The sequence below is a fragment of the Siphateles boraxobius genome, unplaced genomic scaffold (assembly GCF_051911475.1).
Source record: "Siphateles boraxobius isolate OS27281-9 unplaced genomic scaffold, OSU_SipBor_1 100, whole genome shotgun sequence".
Classification (NCBI taxonomy): Eukaryota; Metazoa; Chordata; class Actinopteri; order Cypriniformes; family Leuciscidae; genus Siphateles; species Siphateles boraxobius.
This window is the reverse complement of record NW_027508701.1, coordinates 3,294,966-3,315,995: the sequence shown is the minus strand read 5'-3', so window position 1 is coordinate 3,315,995 and position 21,030 is coordinate 3,294,966. Positions and strand designations below refer to the sequence as shown.

Below are 21,030 nucleotides of genomic sequence, written 5' to 3'. Positions count from 1 at the left end.
AGATGCCTCGCCCGTGTACTTCTGGTTGCGGCAGATTGGTATCAGACTCTGATGGGCACGAGCGTTGCATAGTATGTTTGGGCATTGATCATGCTAGAGCAGCGCTCGTGGATGACTCATGTTCTCTCTGTGGGAACATGACCATCGCGTCATTAATGTCGAGACTCAGTGAACTCGCAAGAGTGAGAGTCCCCTCATCCACCCCCCGTCCTTCGGCTGGTGGCCAGTGTGACCTGAGGGTTACGGTCTGGAACAAGGCGTCGACTATGTGTCCACGACCCCAGCCCCCCTCTTCAATGACGGTGCCCGCTAGTGAACAGTTGATTCCCACGGGTCTACCCTCTGGTGGCCCGTGCGTTTCAGCTGAAGCTACAGAGGAGGATGCCATGTCTGTTGCAGCATCACTAGGTGGGTTCGATTCTCCCGGAAGTGACGACTCGTCACAGCTGCCACCTTCCGGTGTGCATACGGCTGTGCCCGAGTCCGATCCGGAGATGACGGCCATGCTTTCCTGGGCAGCCGCGAGCATCGGACTCGAGTGGAGGCCTCCACCTTGTCCTGAGCGCTCGCGGCTGGACGATTGGTTTTTGGGTAAGGCCGCCGACCCTCGTCCTCGGCAAACCCCAATACCTTTCTTCCCGGATGTGCATGATGAGATCTCGAAGTCCTGGAAGACCCCCCTGTCTTCTCGGGACCGCTCGCTGGTCTCATCCGCCTTTCCTCCCCTCGATGAGGCAGCTGCCCGTGGGTACACTGGGCTTCCCCCGGTTGAACGCTCTGTTGCCATGCAACTATGTCCTCAGAGTGCTTCTTTTAGGGGCGAGCCTAAGCACCCATCCAAAGCCTGTAGATTTTCGTCGACCCTTGTGGCGAAGTCTTACAGAGCGGCGGGACAGGCGGCTGCTTCACTGCATGCTATGGCCACTCTGCAGGTCTACCAGGCCCAGATGCTCAGAGACATGCACGAGGGTAGGACAATCCCAGGGCTCTTCAATGAGCTGGGCGCCACGACCGACCTTGCTCTCCGGGCGACGAAGGTTACCGCGCGCTCCCTGGGTTTGGTGATGTCCACAGCTGTGGTCCAGGAGAGACATCTGTGGCTGAACCTGGCTGACATGCGGGACACCGAGCGGACCCGTCTGCTCAACGCCCCCCTGTCCCAGGCCGGCCTCTTTGGCGGTGCAGTTGAGGATTTCGAAACATATTCTGCCCCGCCGGCCCGCTGCTGCCTCCACCCGCCCGGCCGGGCAGACGCCTCAGCCTGTTTCCCGCCGAGGGCGCCCTCCTGCGGCTCCCGCCCGGACCACGCAGCAGCCTCCACGGGTGAGCAGAACCCTAAAGTGGTTAAAGTCAGAAACGACCCCCTCTTCCCTGAGCCCACAGAGTTCTCGGGCGACACAGAGCGCTTCGCCCTTGTCCCCCTCTGTCGCCAGACCCCTGGCAGAGCAGGCCCCCGCGGGACGACCAGCCTGGTCCTCCCCTGGCCCTGCCAGGGCGCGGTTGCTAACTGTGCCCCCACATCGGGCCGCTATGCCGTCCACGTCTGGGCCAGTTACTCCGCTTCGCTGCCCCTCCGGGGGGACGCCTGTGGTTCGCATGATCCCACTGGTTCAGTTCCTGGGAGCTTGGTTAGAGCTTCCCCGTCTGTCCCGCTGGATCGCGCGGACCGTCAGGCTCGGCTATGCGATTCAGTTCGCACGGTCTCCTCCCCGCTTCAGGGGAGCCCGCTCCACTTTGGTCGGTGGCAATGCCCCCATCATGAGAGCAGAGATTGCCATCCTGCTGGCGAAGGGTGCAATCGAGACTGTCCCTCCAGCCGAGATTTGGTCCGGCTTCTACAGCCCCTACTTCATTGTCCCCAAGAAAACCGGTGGGTTACAGCCAATCCTGGACTTGCGCGTGCTGAAGCGCTCTCTTCACAGGATGCCGTTCAAGATGCTCACTGCCAGACGTGTTTTCGAATGCGTACGGCTCCAGGATTGGTTTGCAGCGATCGACCTGAAGCACGCCTACTTTCATGTCTCCATTCTTCCTCGACACAGACCGTTCCTTCGGTTTGCTTTCGGGGGGCAGGCATACCAGTACGCGGTTCTCCCTTTCGGGCTAGCCCTGTCTCCTCGCATCTTCACGAAGGTCGTCGAGGCTGCCCTTGTTCCCCTTCGGGAACACGAGGTTCGCATCCTGAGTTATATCGACGACTGGCTGATCCTAGCTCACTCTCGAGATCAGGTTTGCGAACACAGGGACCTAATGCTCCGGCACCTAGCTCGTCTGGGCCTTCGGGTCAACTGGGAGAAGAGCAAACTTTGCCCCGTGCACAGGATCTCTTGTCTCGGTATGGACATCGACTCGGTCGCCATGTCCGCGCAGCTTACAAGCGAGCGCGCGCAGTCACTGCTGACTTGCCTGAGACAATTCGAGGGCAAGAGTGCGGTTCCACTGAAACTTTTTCAGAGGCTCCTGGGGCATATGGCATCTGCAGCCGCAGTCACGCCGCTCGGATTGCTTCATATGAGACCGCTTCAGCTTTGGCTTCGCGATCGAGTCCCGAGGTGGGCATGGCAACAGGGCACGCTACGAGTACCAGTTACTCCGACCTGCCGTCAGTTCTTCACCCCGTGGTCGAACCTCAGTTTTCTCAGGGCGGGTGTCCCCCTGGAACGAGCTTCCCGGCATGTTGTTGTCTCAACAGATGCCTCCAGCACGGTCTGGGGCGCAATGTGCAATGGACATGCTGCTGCGGGCTCCTGGACAGGACCCCAGCGGCTGTGGCATGTCAATTGCCTCGAATTGTTGGCAGTACGACTTGCCCTGCACCGCTTCAGGGCGTTGCTCAGGGGTCAACACGTACAAGTCCGATCAGACAATACCGCTACTGTAGCGTACATCAACCGTCAAGGTGGTCTACGCTCCCGCCGTATGTCACAACTCGCTCGCCACCTCCTCCTATGGAGTCAGAAGCATCTGAGGTCGCTTCGAGCCATTTTCATTCCCGGAGCTCTGAACTGTGCTGCCGACGAGCTCTCACGGCTTCAGCCCCTCCCTGGAGAATGGCGACTCCATCCCCAGTCGGTTCAGCTGATTTGGGACCAGTTCGGGGACGCACAGATAGATCTGTTTGCCTCTCACGACTCGACACATTGCGCCCTGTATTATTCCCTGACTGAGGGCACGATCGGCACGGATGCACTGGCGCACAACTGGCCGCTGGGCCGCAAATATGCGTTTCCCCCAGTGAGCCTTCTTGCGCAGACCTTGCGCAAGCAAGGTCAGGGAGGATGAGGAGCAGGTCATTCTGGTCGCGCCGTACTGGCCCACCCGGACCTGGTTCCCTGAGCTTGTACTCCTCGCGACAGCACCTCCTTGGCCCATTCCTCTGAGCAAGGACCTCCTTTCTCAGGGACGGGGCACTCTGTGGCACCCTCGCCCCGATCTTTGGAGCCTCCACGTGTGGCTCCTGGACGGCTCGAGGCAGGTTTGAGTACCCTACCACCAGCGGTGGTGGCTACCTCACTTCCGCTAGAGCGTTGTCCACGAGACATGTCTATGCGTTGAAGTGGAACCTCTTCGTCAACTGGTGCTCTTCTCACCGAGAAGACCCCCGGAGATGCTCGATCAGCGTTGTGCTTTCCTTCCGGTTGGAGCGAAGGCTGTCTCCCTCCACCCTGAAGGTCTATGTTGCCGCTATTGCCACTCACCATGACCTCATCGAAGGTAAGTCGGTGGGGAAGCACGACGTGGTCATCAGGTTCCTGAGAGGAGCGAGGAGACTAAATCCTCCTCGCCCTCCTCTCGTTCCCTCTTGGGATCTCTCAGTGGTTCTAACTGCCCTGAAGAGTGCTCCCTTTGAGCCCCTGCAATCAGTCGAGCTTAAATTCCTGTCAATGAAGACAGCTCTCCTGGTTGCACTGGCCTCCATCAAGAGGGTAGGGGACCTGCACACATTCTCCGTTGACAAAGCGTGCCTGGAATTCGGGCCGGCTTACTCTCACGTGATCCTGAGACCCCGGCCTGGATACGTGCCCAAGGTTCCCACCACTCCCTTCCGGGACCAGGTGGTGAACCTGCAAGCGCTGCCCCCGGAGGAGGCAGACCCAGCCTTGGCACTGCTCTGTCCAGTACGCGCTCTCCGTGCCTATGTAGACAGAACGCAGTGTTTCAGGACCTCAAACCAGCTCTTTGTCTGTTATGATGGGAAGCTGAAGGGAAAGGCTCTCTCCAAGCAAAGGTTGTCTCACTGGATAGTGGACACCATTGCTTTGGCATACCAGCAGCAAGGTCGACCGTGCCCCCTTGGTGTGACTGCCCACTCCACCCGGAGTGTGGCATCCTTTTGGGCTCTAGCGCATGGCGCCTCGCTAACAGACATCTGCAGAGCTGCAGGCTGGGCGACACCTAACACATTCGCCAGATTCTATAATCTCCGAGTGGAGCCAGTGTCCTCTCGTGTACTCGCTTCAACCAGCTAGTACCGGACCCGCTCAGGTGTCTTCGCTTGCTCGCCATTCCACTCCACGGACTGGATACGTAGAATATTCTCCTCAGGTGAGCTTCCCCGAAAGCCCTGAGTTCCTCCAGCACTCCTGACGTCGGCGCCAGTGTCTATTGCCTGTGCGTCGGCTAGGTGCCTCCCGTGTGCGTGGTCCCTCCTCTGAGCGACCCCCACGTGTATTTCCACTGTAAGCCTCTCTGAGCATGTGTCTTTCCCTTGGCAAGCCACCTTGCCACCCCTGCCCCCCCCCCCCCCCCCCCCCCCCGCTGGGTTGGCATTAATTGCATACTTCCCCTAGCTTGGGATATGCTTCCCAGTGTACCTTGGTATTCCTGTGATAAATAGGAGTCCTTCGTCCAGTCTCTCGACAGGGATCTCAGATTTACGCAGGGCACTGGAAGACAGCTGAGAAGGTGGCGTGATTAGACTGGTAACCCCATTCGTCGTCATCCGACGTAACTCGGAGTGACAACGAAAGGGAACGTCTTGGGTTACGTATGTAACCCTCGTTCCCTGAGTAGGGAACGGAGACGTTACGTCTGCCTGCCACTTTTCGCTGTACCGCAGGGATCGCCTGAGCTCAGTCTTGGCTCCTCAGCGAAGAAACATATTTGCATGTTGCTGGCGTCCTCCATTTATACCCACGAGGTGGGGCGGAGTTACGTCATGCAAATTCCGCAGACCCATGGCATTTCCTTGCCATTGGCTCGTTTTGTAATACTCAGAGCTGATAGGCTTTCTAAGCGAAACCCCATTCGTCGTCATCCGACGTAACGTCTCCGTTCCCTACTCAGGGAACAAGGGTTACATACGTAACCAAAGACGTTATGTAACGTGGTGGTTGAGGAATCACGAGGAAGACGATGAGGAACAGGAAACAGGATTTAATGAAAAGAAACTCAGGAGCCACAATACACGTCAATACTGATACTCATTAATACTCATGTGTGCTGTCCAGATAAGCCTATGTTTTCTGAGTTTTTACAATTGGTAGACTCTTTTAATTTCATGCAGTCTGTTTCAAGTCCTACCCATGAACAAGGCCATATCTTGGATTTGCTCTTGTCTCTGGGGCTTCCAATTTGTAATATTGATGTTTGTAATGATGTTTTGTCTGATCACATGCCTGTTATTTTTAATGCCTGTTTGCCATGCAAACCAATTTTGCCTCAGATGGATGTGATTTGTTCTCGTCTCATTACGTCTTCAACAGCTGTAGAGTTTTCTGAGGTATATATCTCCTCCTCATTTGTGAATGTGATTGAGTCTCCTCCTCTTTCTGTGGGCCCAGATGAACTGTTGACAGTCTTTAATTCTGTTTGTTCAGATATTTTGGATGTAGTGGCCCCATATAAAGTTAGGAAACCAAAGATTAATTCTATACCCTGGCTTAATAATTATAAAAATTACTGGCCTATTTCAAAACTTCCAAGCTTGTCAAAGGTTTTAGAGAAGGTGGTTTATCACAGCTAATGTCATTTTTAAGTAAACATGACATCTTAGATAAATTTCAGTCTGGTTTTAGGGCAGGTCATAGTACAGAATCAGCACTCTTGACAGTTTTTAATGACCTCCGTTTAATCAGAGATGCAGGTAATACTGCAGCACTGATTTTATTGGACTTGAGTGCGGCTTTTGATACAATAGACCATGTGATTCTCATAAAGCGGTTATCCCAATTGGTTGGAATACGTGGGACAGTTTTAAAGTGGTTTAAGTCGTATCTTACTGATAGAGCATTCTCAGTAAAGTATGGTAATTTTGTTTCAACAGCAGTGCCCGTCACTTGTGGGGTTCCACAGGGTTCTGTTATAGGCCCAATTTTATTTTCTTTGTACATGTTGCCCCTGGGTTTGATTATTAAAAAATATGGCATGTCGTACCATTTGTATGCCGATGATACACAAATCTATCTCCCTTTGAGATCAGGAGAGAATTGTGGTTCTAACGCACTGTTGGCTTGTCTGGAGGAGGTTAAGAGCTGGATGACTCATAATTTGGTTCAGTTAAACCAAAGTAAAACTGAGATCATGCTTTTTGGTCCTGCCAGAGGATGCTTTGATATTGCAACATACTTTGGCACATGGTCAGACTATTGCCATGACCAAGTAAAAAACGTAGGTGTTGTGTTTGACCCAGATTTGAAATTTGATAAGCAGATTAGTGCCGTGGTTAAAAGTTGCTTTTTCCAGATTAGGACTATTGCACGTTTAAAGCCTATTCTGTTGAGAAAAGATTTAGAAAAAGTTATTAATGCCTTTGGTCTGTCCCGCCTCGACTATTGTAATGTTTTGTATGTAGGGTCCAGTCAGACCACTATATCACGCTTGCAGTTAGTCCAGAATGCGGCGGCACGGCTGTTGATGGGTGCTAAGAAAAGTCAGCATATTTCTCCTGTCTTAGCTTCTCTGAGGTGGCTACCAGTGGATTTCAGGATAAAATATAAAACTCTGCTGTATGTTTTTAAAGCAGTACATGGGTTAGCTCCTGCGTATGTATCTGAGCTTATTGCTCTTCATCAAACACCTAGGTCTTTAAGATCAAATAATAAAACATTGCTCTCTGTCCCTCAATCTCATTTAAAGTTAAAAGGTGATCAGGCCTTTGCTGTTGCAGGTCCGAGGCTTTGGAATAGTCTGCCTCTTGAACTAAGAGAGATCACTTCTTTAAATGTATTTAAAACCAGTGTTAAAAATTATTTCTTGTCTTTAGCCTTTGAGAGGTTGGGCTAGTTATCTGTATTTGTAAGTTGCATGTTGTTTTTATGTGTTGTTTATTTTATGCTGCTGATTGTACAGCACTTTGGTCTGCAGGTGCAGTTGTAAAGTGCTTTATAAATAAATTAAACTAAACTAAACTAAACTAATACATCAACGAGAACGCTAAAAAGACTGAATAAACTGAGGGAAACTAAATACAGGCCATTTCTCAATACCAAGTACGGAAACTTCGGACTTGCGTCCTTGGTAGTTCAGACTTGCCAAGTTCGACTCAGGAGAACGAACTCCCGAGGACGAGAGGATGTGAGTCCGGTTATTCTGCAAATGGAACAGCGGCGTTCTTGATCGCGTCACTCAGCACGCTCTGGCTACTCCGGTTATCTCTTTATGTATATTTTAGGCAACAATAAAACGAAATATGGTATACAATACAACTCTGCCTCTTTTCATCAACAATAAAACGAAATATGTAATAAAACACCACCCTCTTTTCATTTAAAAAAATCTTAAACATATTAATGGCCACCCAAATGTGTTTCAGGCAACGCACATTGATTTTCTTCACTGCATATATTTATAACAACGCAAAATATAAAACACAACCCTGCTTCTTTTTGTTTTCATTTTAAAAATATGAAACATTATTGATCATTAAAACTGACATTTAACAAACAGAGACAGGGTTGTGTCATTTTATTTTATTATACATGTACATAAAGTGAAGAGAATGTATAGTAAAATAATATATATAAAAAAAGTTTTAATGATCAATAATATCCAGTATAAAAGTAGCCTAATAGGTATAAGAAGCTATACAATGAGAAATAAAGCAAACAATTCAGTCAAACATAAGTCAGCTCTCTAATAGGCTACAAAGTTAAAGTTAAATAGCCTAAATATATAAAGTTATGAAACTTCACTTTGCCCTCAGCCAAAACGATTTGCCATGGAACAAACTATAGATTAATGAGACCAAAGATCGACTTATACACAAGACAAACTATATCTCATGTTTAACCACTGGACTAGAGACATCAGAGCCAGCGGCAAACATCAGAAGGACTAGCCGAGGAAAAGCTGTTCCAGTCGGGGTTAATGAGCGCTGAACTAGAGGTGATCGCCTGGATCTCACAACTCTGCAAACGTCGGACACATTTTTCAAATAGGCGCTATCTTTATAAATAAACCACAGATTTGAACTTTAAACAACTACATTCACGCCTGAAAACTATTAAAATTACATTTCGTGAAACAATAACAATAAATAATAGTATTTTTATATTACCCGTGTTTTCTCCTCTGCTACTGACGCTTGCTGGTTGGTGCGAGATGCATTCTGGGATACCTGGCTGTCTCAAGTCCGCACAAGTCACCTCTCGATGCATCCTCTGTAAAAGGGGCGCATCAAGAACACATCCAGGGATTTGAACTGGACTTGGCTAGATGTGAACTTTGAATTGGAACTGTACTTGGGCAGCGACTGATGACGTTTCACAAGTCCACAAGTACAGACAAGAACGCATATTGAGAAACGGCCACAGAGACTGATGAGCAAGATGAATTGAAGACAGGTGATACAGATGAAGATAATTAACCTAACACAGGTGAGACAACTGGAGACAAACGAGGAGCGGAAAAACTGAACGAGGAACAGGACTAAACCAAAATACTAGAAAAAAGGGGGAAACACAGAGTCAAACTGTTACAGTACGCCCCCTCCCAAAAAGGCACGTCCTCGTGCCGTATAACATCAATAGGGTGGGGGGCTGGCGCCCTGGAGGCTGAGGAGGGCGTGGTCTGGAGCAGGCAGCCTCCAGGGTGGAGCATGCTGTGCAGGAGGACAGGGCGGAGAAGACCCTTCGGCCGGCCACGGCGGAGACGGTGTAAGACGATCCACTCACCCACAGGATGTTGTCTATGTATTCCATCAAGGAACACGTGGTGGTAGTAGCTGGAACTTGCCCAAAGAGTGGATCGTCCAGACCAATCTAAAGGGAGTGTTTGAGGGCTCCCTCTTTCCATGACACCTGGTGGGCGAGGTGAAGGAATTCCTTAACCCCCTGAGGTCGGATGACGCGGGCGCGTCAACTCGATGTTTACTAAATGTTTCTATTAATATCTCCGCGATTGTGCAGCACACATTAATGGTTCTGATTTTGCCGTAATCGATAGATTCTCAGCTTCAACGTCCTTATTCTCGCGAGATCATACGTGACTCACACAGAGAGCGAGAGGGAAGACAAGATGGTCGTTCACCTTGCGTGATTGGTGGGCTAATTTTGCCTGTCTGCATTTTGTGTGAAACCAACCAATAGATGCGGTTGAAATCGTCTCGGTTACGTATGTAATCCTCGTTCCCTGAGTAGGGAACGGAGACCTTACGTCGGATGACGACGAATGGGGTTTCGCTTAGAAAGCCTATCAACTTCGAGTATTACAAAACGAGCCAATGGCAAAGAAATGCCATGGGTCTGCGGAATTTGCATAGCGTAACTCCGCCCCACCTCGTGGGTATAAAAGGAGGACGCTGGCAACATGCAGATATGTTTCTTTGCTGAGGAGCCAAGACTGAGCTCAGGCGATCCCCGCAGTACAGCGGAAAGTGGCAGGAAGACGTAACGTCTCTGTTCTCTACTCAGGGAACGAGGGTTACATACGTAACCGAGACGTTCCCTTCCGTTGTCACTCCGAGTTACGTCGGATGACGACGAATGGGGTTACCAGTCTTATAACGCCACCTTCTCGGCTGTCTTCCAGTGCCCTGCGTAAATCTGAGATCCCTGTCATGAGACTAGCACGGACGAAGGACTCCTATTTATCACAGGAATACCAAGGTACACTGGGGAGCATATCCCATAGCTCAGTGGAATATGCAATTAATGCCAGCCCAGAGGGGGGGGGGGGACTTAGAGAATACACATATGACCCGGAGGATGCATATGGAGAACACTGGGGTGTCCAGCCGCAGCTGGAATATTTCAACCCCGGGGGGAAAGGTGGCTTGCCAAGGGAAAGACACATGCTCAGAGAGGCTTACAGTGGGAATACACATGTGGGGGTCGCTCAGGGGAGGGACCATGCACACGGGAGGCACCTAGCCAACGCTCAGGCAAGAGACACTGGCGCCGACGTCAGGAGTGCTGGAGGCACTCAGGGCTCTCAGAGAAGCTCATCTGAGGAGAATATCGCATGTATCCAGTCCGTGGAGTGGAATGGCGAGCAAACGAAGACACCTGAGCGGGTCCAGTACTAGCTGGGTGAAGCGAGTACATGAGAGGACACTGGCTCCACTCGGAGATTGTAGAATCTGGCGAATGTGTTCGGTGTCGCCCAGCCTGCAGCTCTGCAGATGTCTGTTAGCGAGGCGCCATGCGCTAGAGCCCAAGAGGACACCACACTCCGGGTGGAGTGGGCAGTCACACCAAGGGGGCACGGTCGACCTTGCTGCTGGTATGCCAAAGCATTGGCGTCCACTATCCAGTGAGACAACCTTTGCTTGGAGAGAGCCTTTCCCTTCAGCTTCCCACCATAACAGACAAAGAGCTGGTCTGAGGTCCTGAAACACTGCGTTCTGTCTACATAGGCGCGGAGAGCGCGTACTGGACAGAGCAGTGCCAAGGCTTGGTCTGCCTCCTCCAGGGGCAGCGCTTGCAGGTTCACCACCTGGTCCCGAAAGGGAGTGGTAGGAACCTTGGGCACATATCCAGGACGGGGTCTCAGGATCACGTGAGTAAGCCGGCCTAAATTCCAGGCACGCTTCGTCAACGGAGAATGCGTGCAGGTCCCCTACCCTCTTGATGGAGGCCAGTGCAACCAGGGACGCTGTTTTCATTGACAGGAACTTAAGCTCCACTGATTGCAGAGGCTCAAAGGGAGCACTCTGCAGGGCAGTTAACACCACTGAGAGGTCCCAAGAGGGAACGTGAGGAGGGCGAGGAGGATTCAGTCTCCTCGCTCCTCTCAGGAACCTGACGATCAGGTTGTGCCTTCCCAAAGACTTACCTTCAACAAAGTCATGCTGTGCGGCAATGGCGGCGACATAGACTTTTAGGGTGGAGGGAGACAGCCTTCGCTCCAACCCATCTTGTAGGAAGGAAAGCACGACACTGATCGAACATCTCCGGGGGTCTTCTCGGTGAGAAGAGCACCAGTTGACGAAGAGGTTCCACTTCAACGCATAGACATGTCTCGTGGACAATGCTCTAGCGGAAGTGGTGGTAGGGTACTCAAACCTACCTCGACCCATCCAGGAGCCACACGTGGAGGTTCCAAAGATCGGGACGAGGGTGCCATAGGTTGCCCCGTCCCTGAGAAAGGAGGTCCTTCCTCAGAGGGATCGGCCAGGGAGGTGCTGTCGCGAGGAGAACTAGTTCGGAGAACCAGGTCCTGGTGGGCCAGTGCGGCGCAACCATAATGACCTGCTCTTCGTCCTACCTGACCTTGCGCAAGGTCTGCGCAAGAAGGTTCACTGGGGGAAACGCATTTTTGCGGCCCTGCGGCCAGCTGTGCGCCAGTGCATCCGTGCCGATCGTGCCCTCGGTCAGGGAATAATACAGGGCGCAATGGGTCGAGTCGTGAGAGGCAAACGGATCTATCTGTGCGTCCCCGAACTGGTCCCAAATCAGCTGAACCAACTGGGGATGGAGTCGCCATTCTCCAGGGAGGGGCTGAAGCCGTGAGAGCTCGTCGGCTGTACAGTTCAGAGTTCCGGGAATGAAAATGGCTCGAAGCGACCTCAGATGCTTCTGACTCCATAGGAGGAGGTGGCGAGCGAGTTGTGACATACCGCGGGAGCGTAGACCACCTTGACGGTTGATGTACGCTACAGTAGCGGTATTGTCTGATCGGACTTGTACGTGTTGACCCCTGAGCAACGCCCGGAAGCGGTGCAGGGCAAGTCGTACTGCCAACAACTCGAGGCAATTGACATGCCATAGCCGCTGGGGTCCTGTCCAGGAGCCCGCAGCAGCATGTCCATTGCACATGGCGCCCCAGCCCGTGTTGGAGGCATCTGTTGTTACTACAACATGCCGGGAAGCTCGTTCCAGGGGCACTCCGGCCCGTAGAAAACTGAGGTTCGACCACGGGGTGAAGGTCTGACAGCAGGTCGGAGTAACTGGTACTCGGAGGGTGCCGTGTTGCCATGCCCACCTCGAGACTCGGTCGCGAAGCCAAAACTGAAGCGGTTTCATATGAGCAATCCAAGCGGCGTTGCCGCAGCTGCAGATGCCATATGCCCCAGGAGCCTCTGAAAAAGTTTTAGTGGAACCGCACTCTTGCCCTCGCTCGTAAGCTGCGCGGACATAGCGACCGAGTCGATTTCCATACCGAGAAAAGAGATCCTCTGCACGGGGCAAAGTTTGCTCTTCTCCCAGTTGACCCGAAGGCCCAGACAGGCTAGGTGCCATAGCACTAGGTCCCTGTGTTCGCAAACCTGATCTCGAGAGTGAGCTAGGATCAGCCAGTCGTCGAGATAATTCAGGATGCGAACCCCGTGTTCCCGTAGGGGAAAAAGGGCTGCCTCGACGACCTTCGTGAAGACGCGAGGAGACAGGGCTAACCCGAATGGGAGAACCTCGTACTGATATGCCTGCCCCTTGAAAGCAAGTCATGAAAGTAGGCGTCCTTCAGGTCGATCACTGCAAACCAATCCTGGGGCCGCACACATTCGAAAATGCGCTTGGCAGTGAGCATCTTGAACAGCAGCCTGTGAAGGGAGCGGTTCAGCATGCGCAGGTCCAGGATTGGCCATAACCCACCGGTTTAATTCGGGACAATGAAGTACGGGCTGTAGAAGCCGGACCTCATTTCGGCTGGAGGGACCCCAGGGTCTCGATCGCACCCTTCACCAGCAGGGTAGCAACCTCCACTCTCATGATAGGGGCATTGCCACCGACCATAGTGGAGCTGACTCCCCTGAAGCGGGGAGGAGACCGCGCGAACTGAATCGCGTCATCCACGAGCGCTGCTCTAGTGGGATCAATGCCCAAATACACTATGCAACGCTCATGCCCATCAGAGTCGGCAACGAGTCTACCGCAACCAGAAGTGCACGGGCGATGCATCTTTAAAAAGACGTGCCGCGTGCAAGCTCTTTTGTGAGAGAAAAGAAACTCTGAGAGTGTTGAAGTGCCCGGGGAGAGACACACTCACTGGCAAACCACTGCACAGATAAGCAGGAAGTGTGCACTCGCCGGGAGATCGCCGTCACACCAACACCAGAGAATCTAGCTCGTCTGTAGAAGCTCATAGTTCAGTGATGGCTTGTGGAACGAAGGATTAACTTGGCTCCGAAGCGAAAACATATCTGCATGTTGCCAGCGTCCTCCTTTTATACCCACGAGGTTGGGCGGAGTTACGCTATGCAAATTCCGCAGACCCATGGCATTATTTTGCCATTGGCTCGTTTTGTAATACTCGAAATTGATAGGCTTTCTAAGCGAAACCCCATTCGTCGCCATCCAACGTAACTCGGAGTGACAACGAAAGGGAACCCTAAATACCCTCCCATCTCCTCACAGTGAGGAAAATACCAGCTGACATGGATAGTGGTGGGTTTCTGTGTTATTTCTAATATATAGTTCATCTTTGGTTTGAAAAAAAGTGTTGAAAAGTTGACGTGTAATGTAGACAAGAAAACATGAAAATGTGTACATTTTGTGAATATTGTTAGTAGTGAGTTTTTTCACAAAGTAAACGTTTTGCTTGAAAGAAAGACCTGTTGTAATGCTACTTTTTCATTTGCACACATCCCATAAAGCTTGATATGTAGTAGGAAGTTATTTTAGTCCCATTTTATCTCAGTCCCTCTAACATTTGGTGAAGGTAGTGTCACAGACAAAACTTGTACTAAAAAACGATTTTTCAAAAATGTCACTTTAGACAATTATTATTCATTATCTACTATTTTTTCATATATTACACTACTTTTGTGACCCTAAGACTTTGGGAAACCCATTTGAAGGACCAAAATAATTCGCCCACATGAGTTATGGTATGTTTCCACAAGAGATTTGAAGAATTTCAAAAATCTGACTTATATTTTTCACCTTTTAGAGCCAAATTATCCCTCTCTCTCTCTCTTTACACAATGCTCTAGGACAAGTGGTGAACTCACCAGTAAGAGAGCTGGGTTTTCTCTGCACATTTTGATATAAAACATATGGGATTATGTTATGTAATTGCCTTTAAAAGGTGAATTTATTAAGATATGTAAAATCGAAGGAAAAAGTGAAAAAATGCCCTTAGACCTCAGAGGGTTAATATAATCCTCAATGGGGCGATGATTTTGGGTGATGGTGAGGAGGAGGTCGATGGGATCCATAGCCCAGCAATAGGTCTGGGTCCGTTCTTGTGTTATGTAACGTGGTGGTTGAGGAATCACGAGGAAGACGATGAGGAACAGGAAACAGGATTTTAATGAAAAGAAACTCAGGAGCCACAATAGACCACAATACATCAACGAGAACGGAAAAAGACTGAATGAACTGAGGGAAACTAAATACAGAGACTGATGAGCAAGATGAATTGAAGACAGGTTTATACAGATGAAGATAATTAACTAAACACAGGTGAGACAACTGGAGACAAACGAGGAGCGGGACTAAACCAAAATACTAGAAAAAAGGGGGAAACACAGAGTCAAACTGTTACACCGGGCTAATACACAGGTTTCTTGTATACAAACAATACCGGATGCGCGCGCATCCAAGAGGCAAGACCGCTATATGTTGGGCGGAGTTCTGTAAAAGAACATTGCAATTAATGTAGATTTTGCATTGTTTGTAAATTCTTGTTGACTCAATAATAAACTGCAATTTCAGAGTTGGATCTGTTTGTTTGTGTTTCATTTGCATATTAATATAACATTATGTAAAATGTTAGTTAGTTGACTAGTAAGCTAAGTTATAATGTTATTCATCAGGTCTCTGAATGAAATTGTCCAACTAAGTTTGCGAATCATAAAAACCTGACATACCCTATGCATTTAGGTTAGTTTACAGCACAACAGCTCCGCGTCATCTCTGCTTCTGCTAGAATAGACGTAAAGAGTGTTGTTTTCTGCCTCTTAGATGCGCGCGCATCTATGTGATGACGTTGCACAGAAACCCGCGTATATGGTCATACTTCCTGGTTCTGGTAAGAACTCTAGCTGCTGCGTTTTGGACCAGCTGTAATTTGTTTATTAAGTGTGCAGGGCAACCACCCATAAGAGCATTAGAATAATCTAGCCTTGATGTCATGAACGCATGAACTAATTGTTCTGCATTTGTCATTGAGAGCATATGACGTAATTTAGATATATATTTTTAGATGGAAAAATGCGGTTTTACAGATACTATTCACGTGACTTTCAAATGAAAGAATGCTATCAAAAAGCACACCCAGGTTCCTAACCGACGACGAGTACAAAAAGTTAGACAGTATTCTAGGTTATTACGTGAGGAAGTTTTTTTAGAACCTCTGTTTTTTCAGAATTAAGTAGTAGGAAATTACTAGTCATCCAGTTTTTTATATCAGCCATGCATTCAGTTAATTTTGGTGAATTGGTAAGTTTTGTTAGGGCTTGAAGAAATATAGAGCTTAGCATCATCAGCATAACAGTGAAAACTAATGCCATGCTTCCTAATAATACCTCCTAAGGGTATCATGTACAGAGTGAACAGCAACGGTCCTTGTACTGAGCCTTGTGGTATGCCATACTGAACTTTTGATCGATAAGACATCTCTTCATTTACTGCTACAAACTGATAACGGTCAGATAAGTATGATTTAAACCATGCTAATGCAATTCCACTAATGCCTTCATAATTTTCGAGTCTATTTAAAAGAATGTTGTGGTCAATAGTATCAAATGCAGCACTAAGATCGAGTAACACCAATAGCGAGATACAACCACGATCGGATGATAAGAGCAAATCATTTGTGACTCTAATGAGAGCAGTCTCAGTGCTATGGTACGGTCTAAATCCTGACTGAAAATCCTCGCAGATACCATTTCTTTCTAAAAAGGAACGTAGTTGTGAGGATACTGCCTTTTCTAGTATCTTTGACAGAAAAGGTAGATTTGAGATCGGCCTGTAATTGACTAATTCTGTAGGATCAAGTTGCGTTTTTTTAACAAGTGGTTAAATCATAGCCAGCTTAAAAGTTTTCGGTACGTATCCTAGTGAAAAAGATGAATTAATAATATTGAGAAGAGGATCTATGACCTCGTGAAGCATCACTTTCAATAGCTTAGTCGGTATAGGGTCTAACATACATGTTGTCGATTTAGATGATTTAACGAGTTTAGAAAATTCTTCCTCTCCTATAGCAGTGAATGAATCTAATTTTTCGTCAGTGAGTCTACAATGCACTGTCTAATGCGATACTGTAGTAGACGGTTGCATAGTTATAAATTTTTTCCTGATATTATCAATCTTATAAGTGAAGAAGGTTATAAAGTCATTACTGTTGTGCTGCTTGCAAACTTCTGGGCTTGAAACTTTATTTTTCGTCAGTTTAGCAACTGTTTCGAATAAATACCTAGGGTTTTGTTTATTTTCTTCTAATAGGGTTGAAAAAAAGCAGATCTAGCAGTTTTTAAAGCCTCTCTGTATGCAATAGAGCTCTCCTTCCATGAAATGCGAAATACTCAAGCTTTATCATTTGTATTATTTCTGTTTTTTATTTGTTGAACATCAATTACATTTTTACCCTTATATGGGTTTGGAAGTTTCTTGTATTTCCTAATTCGGGGTTTTTAAAGTTAAAAAAACAACAACTTTAAAATTAAAGAAGGAGCTAAACTACAATAACAAATATATAAATGTATATGACTGAATCAAATGAATTACACCATATATCGAAACCCCCCAAAAATATACATACCAAAAACAAACCATGTAGGGCTCATAAATGCAAAAACAACAACAACAGAAAATATATGACACAAATACAAAGCAACAATGAAATGATCCTTTATGCATCTTTTATAATATATTAAAGTTGAACATTTTCTTGCTACATGGGATAAACCATTCCATAATTTAATACCCCTAAATCTTATTGAGTATTGACCTCTACAAATGAGCGAGTTAAGTGACAGTGAACCTGTGAATTTACTTTAAAATACATCTTAAATTGCTCTGGAATGTTACCTTCACTTGAATATATCTTATAAATGAAAACACATATTTGAGAAATATTGATATCATAAAGAGTAAGAACGTCTCAGATTACGACTGTAACCCTAGTTCGCGGAGTAGGGAACGAGATGCTGCGTCGATAGCGCTTTGGAAACACCCCTGCGTGATTGCGTCTGAAGCGCGTAAACTAGTCCAACGGCGAGAATGAGTGTCACGGGTGGGTAACGTCATGACCAGGAAAGGATAAAAGCACATCCGGTCTGACGAACACAAGCTTCGATAAGGCCGAAGCAAGTCGATCACAGGGATGTAGGAAGTATGGCAAAGCAATAGACTCAGGGAACTAGGGTTACAGTCGTAACCTGAGACGTTCCCTTTGGGAACTAGAATGCCCGAAGGCCATACGGCCAAGAACCTGCCGTGTTAAAACTATCACGACATGAGAACTCTAGACCTAGGGGTATCCATGTCTAAATTGTAGAATCTGACAAACGTGAGCAGCGAAGACCAGCCTGCTGCATCACAAACTTCTTGAAGGGAAATCCCAGAAATAAGGGCCTTGGAGGCCGCCATACCCCTAGTAGAATGGGCTCTAGTGGCCAAAGGTGAAGGCCGGCCCATAACCTCATACGCAAGTGAAATAGCCTCGACTATTCATTTGCTAACAGTCTGCTTGGATGCAGGAAGTCCTTTTTTAGGGGGCCTAAAGCAAACCAGCAGCTGATCAGACTTACTCCACTGGGAAACTCTGTGGACGTAAGTGTCCAGTGCTCTGAATGGACAAATGAGGTTTAAAGGACAAGTTCGGTATTTTACACTTAAAGCCCTGTTTTAAGATCGTTTCTGATGAAATAGAACGGTTAAGATTGAAATTTGGAAAAATGCTGCTGTCCCGAGAATTTTTGGTTTCTTTGCTAGCACCCCCCACCTCGACAATGGTTTCATAGGGTCACTGGAAGAATCATTCATAAAATGCATTAAATTTAAGTTTACAAAGACATGAAACTCACCGAGTGGTCTGGGGTGTTCACTGATATGCTCACACAAAAATCGCTGCAAAAGATGCTTTTCCAACAGGTTTTATCGTAGTTTTTGTCCAACTCCATTGACTTGTATTGTATGTTCTGTGGTATTACTCCGCAGCCGGAGACGGAAATGGGGTTGTTTGTATTCTTTCTGTAGTTATGCAGTTGCGGTATCGTAGGCTACGCTATCCAAACATTGACAAAGGTGCATTATCGCCACCAACTGTGGCTGAGTGTCTGAGTGTAACTGAGTGTCTATTATTCAAGCTCTCAACGGAAGAATGTCCGGGTTGTGAGGCGTTTAAAAAATAGGTCCACAGTTTTACAAAGAATGGTAAAACACCTGTTGGAAAGCATCTTTTGCAGCGATTTTTGTGTGAGCATATCAGTGAACACCCCAGACCACTCGGTGAGTTTCATGTCTTTGTAAACTAAAGTTTTATGAATGATTATTCCAGTGCCCCTATGAAACCATTTTTGAGGTGGGGGGGGGGGGGTGCTAATACAGAAACTGAAAATTCTTGGGACAGCAGCATTTGTCCAAATTTCAATCTTAACCGTTCTATTTCATCAGAAACGATCTTAAAACAGGGCTTTAAGTGTAAAATACCGAACTTGTCCTTTAATTTCTCCTGATCCTGATCTTTAAAAGGAGGAGGACAGAATACCTGCAGTACCATAGGCCGTGGTACATTGGTTGGAACTTTAGGTACATATCCAGGTTTAGGATACAGGAATGCTTTGACCATCCCAGGTGCAAACTCAAGGCATGAAGGAGATACCGATAGGGCCTGAAGATCTCCTACTCTTTTTAGTGAGGAAATGGCTAGAAGGAAGACAGTCTTGAGGGTCAGAAACTTTTTCGAGACAGAATCGAGAGGCTCAAAGCGAGCTACAGATAAACCTTCTAGAACGAGAGCCCGATCCCAAGCTGGAACTCTGGTGCAGACTGCAGGCCTCAGCCTCAGGGTACCACGAAGGAAACGTATAACAAGAGGATCTCTTCCAAGATAAACAACCCAGAGGGGCTTGGTAGGCAACAATGGCAGCAACATAAACTTTCAGTGTGGAAGGAAATAACCCTGACTCAAAATGATCTTGCAGGAACTCAAGTATTGAACAGTGCAATTAACTGGATCCCATTGTCTTAGATTACACCAAGAGATAAACAATCTCCATTTCAGGGCGTATAGCTTACTTGTGGACGGAACTCTGGAGTTAAGTATGGTCTCTACAACCTCAGTTGAGAGACCAGAGTCTATGAGTCGGGCCCCCTCAGAGGCCAGACCCACAGGTTGAATGTTTCTGGGCGGGGATGGAGGATTGCTCCCCCGCCTGAGATAGAAGGTCCCTCCTGACCGGCAGCTCCAGGGGAGAGCCGTTGAGAAGGGATATTAGGTCCGAAAACCACACTCGGCTTGGCCAGTACGGAGCTACCAACAGGACACTCACTCTGTCATGGCGAACCTTCTCCAGAACTCCTGGAAGCAAAGCAATCGGGGGAAATGTGTACAGACGTAGCCCTCTGCCACGTTAAGCTTCTCTGCCACGTTAAGTGACGTGTGAAACAGCAGTTTTGCACTCGTCACTCAAACACAGACCCAGGAAGCAGGAAGAGTTCATGAAAGTGAAACTGAAGTGCAGTTGAGCTGTGCACACTTCCTGTGTGTCTCATGCAGTAAAATGGCAGAAGCCAGAATTTCAGTGGATCAGGATGAGTTCCTGTGTCCAGTGTGTCTGGATCTCCTGAAGGATCCAGTGGCCATTCCCTGTGGACACAGTTACTGTAAGATCTGCATTACAGGACACTGGGATCAGGAGGATCAGAAGAGAGTCTACAGCTGCCCTCAGTGCAGACAGACCTTCAGTCCAAGACCTGATTTAGCTAAAAACATCATGCTGGCTGAACTGGTGGAGAAACTGAAGAAGATTAAACTTCCTGCTGACTGTTACGCTGGAGCTAGAGATGTGCAGTGTGACGTCTGTACTGGAAGAAAACACAAAGCCGTCAAGTCCTGTCTGGTGTGTCTGGAGTCTTACTGTCAAACTCATTTTGACCGTCATGAGGAATTTCACTCCCGTAAGCCACATAAAGTGACTGATGCCACTGGACGACTGCAGGAGATGATCTGCCAAACACATGATAAACTCCTTGAGGTTTTCTGTCGCACTGACCAGAAGTTTATATGTGTGCTGTGTACGATGGACGAACATAAAAACCACAACACTGTATCAGCTGCAGCACAGAAGACAGAGAAACAGGCATGAAACTAGACACTGATTAAATAATGTTGACACTGTTTATATTGGCACCATATGATCAAGAAACATCATTCACACTGCAGACGTCACAGAAGTAGACTTGAAGTAGACTTTTTTTGATGGAGTAGACAGAAAATATGGTGAAAATACACCGTACACATTTATCAACATTTAAAACAGTCATGAACTGAGAAATAAAATTTTCCTTGAGCTTTTGACATACAAGACGTCCTCATACTATAAGAATGTCCTGTAAGTTTCAGAACTGAAAACTTCCTTTGTTAGTCTAAAAACAGCTTTTATTGTAACCAAGCTCAGCGAACAACTAGTTGTGGAATGTGCCTCTTTATGACGTACTAGTGCAACTAAAGACGCCTCTGCAGAAGAAAATCAACTCCTAC

At 47.9% G+C, this 21,030-nt stretch overlaps 1 protein-coding gene across 1 annotated transcript; it reads left to right on the top strand.

Moving 5' to 3' along the window:
- The first annotated feature begins 20,044 nt into the window (after positions 1-20,044).
- LOC143747218 (E3 ubiquitin-protein ligase TRIM47-like) lies at positions 20,045-20,635 on the top strand. The gene has a single exon (XM_077239820.1). The coding sequence runs from the start codon at positions 20,051-20,053 to the stop codon at positions 20,633-20,635; it is 585 nt and encodes a 194-aa protein (XP_077095935.1). The 5' UTR covers positions 20,045-20,050.
- Positions 20,636-21,030: the final 395 nt, after the last annotated feature.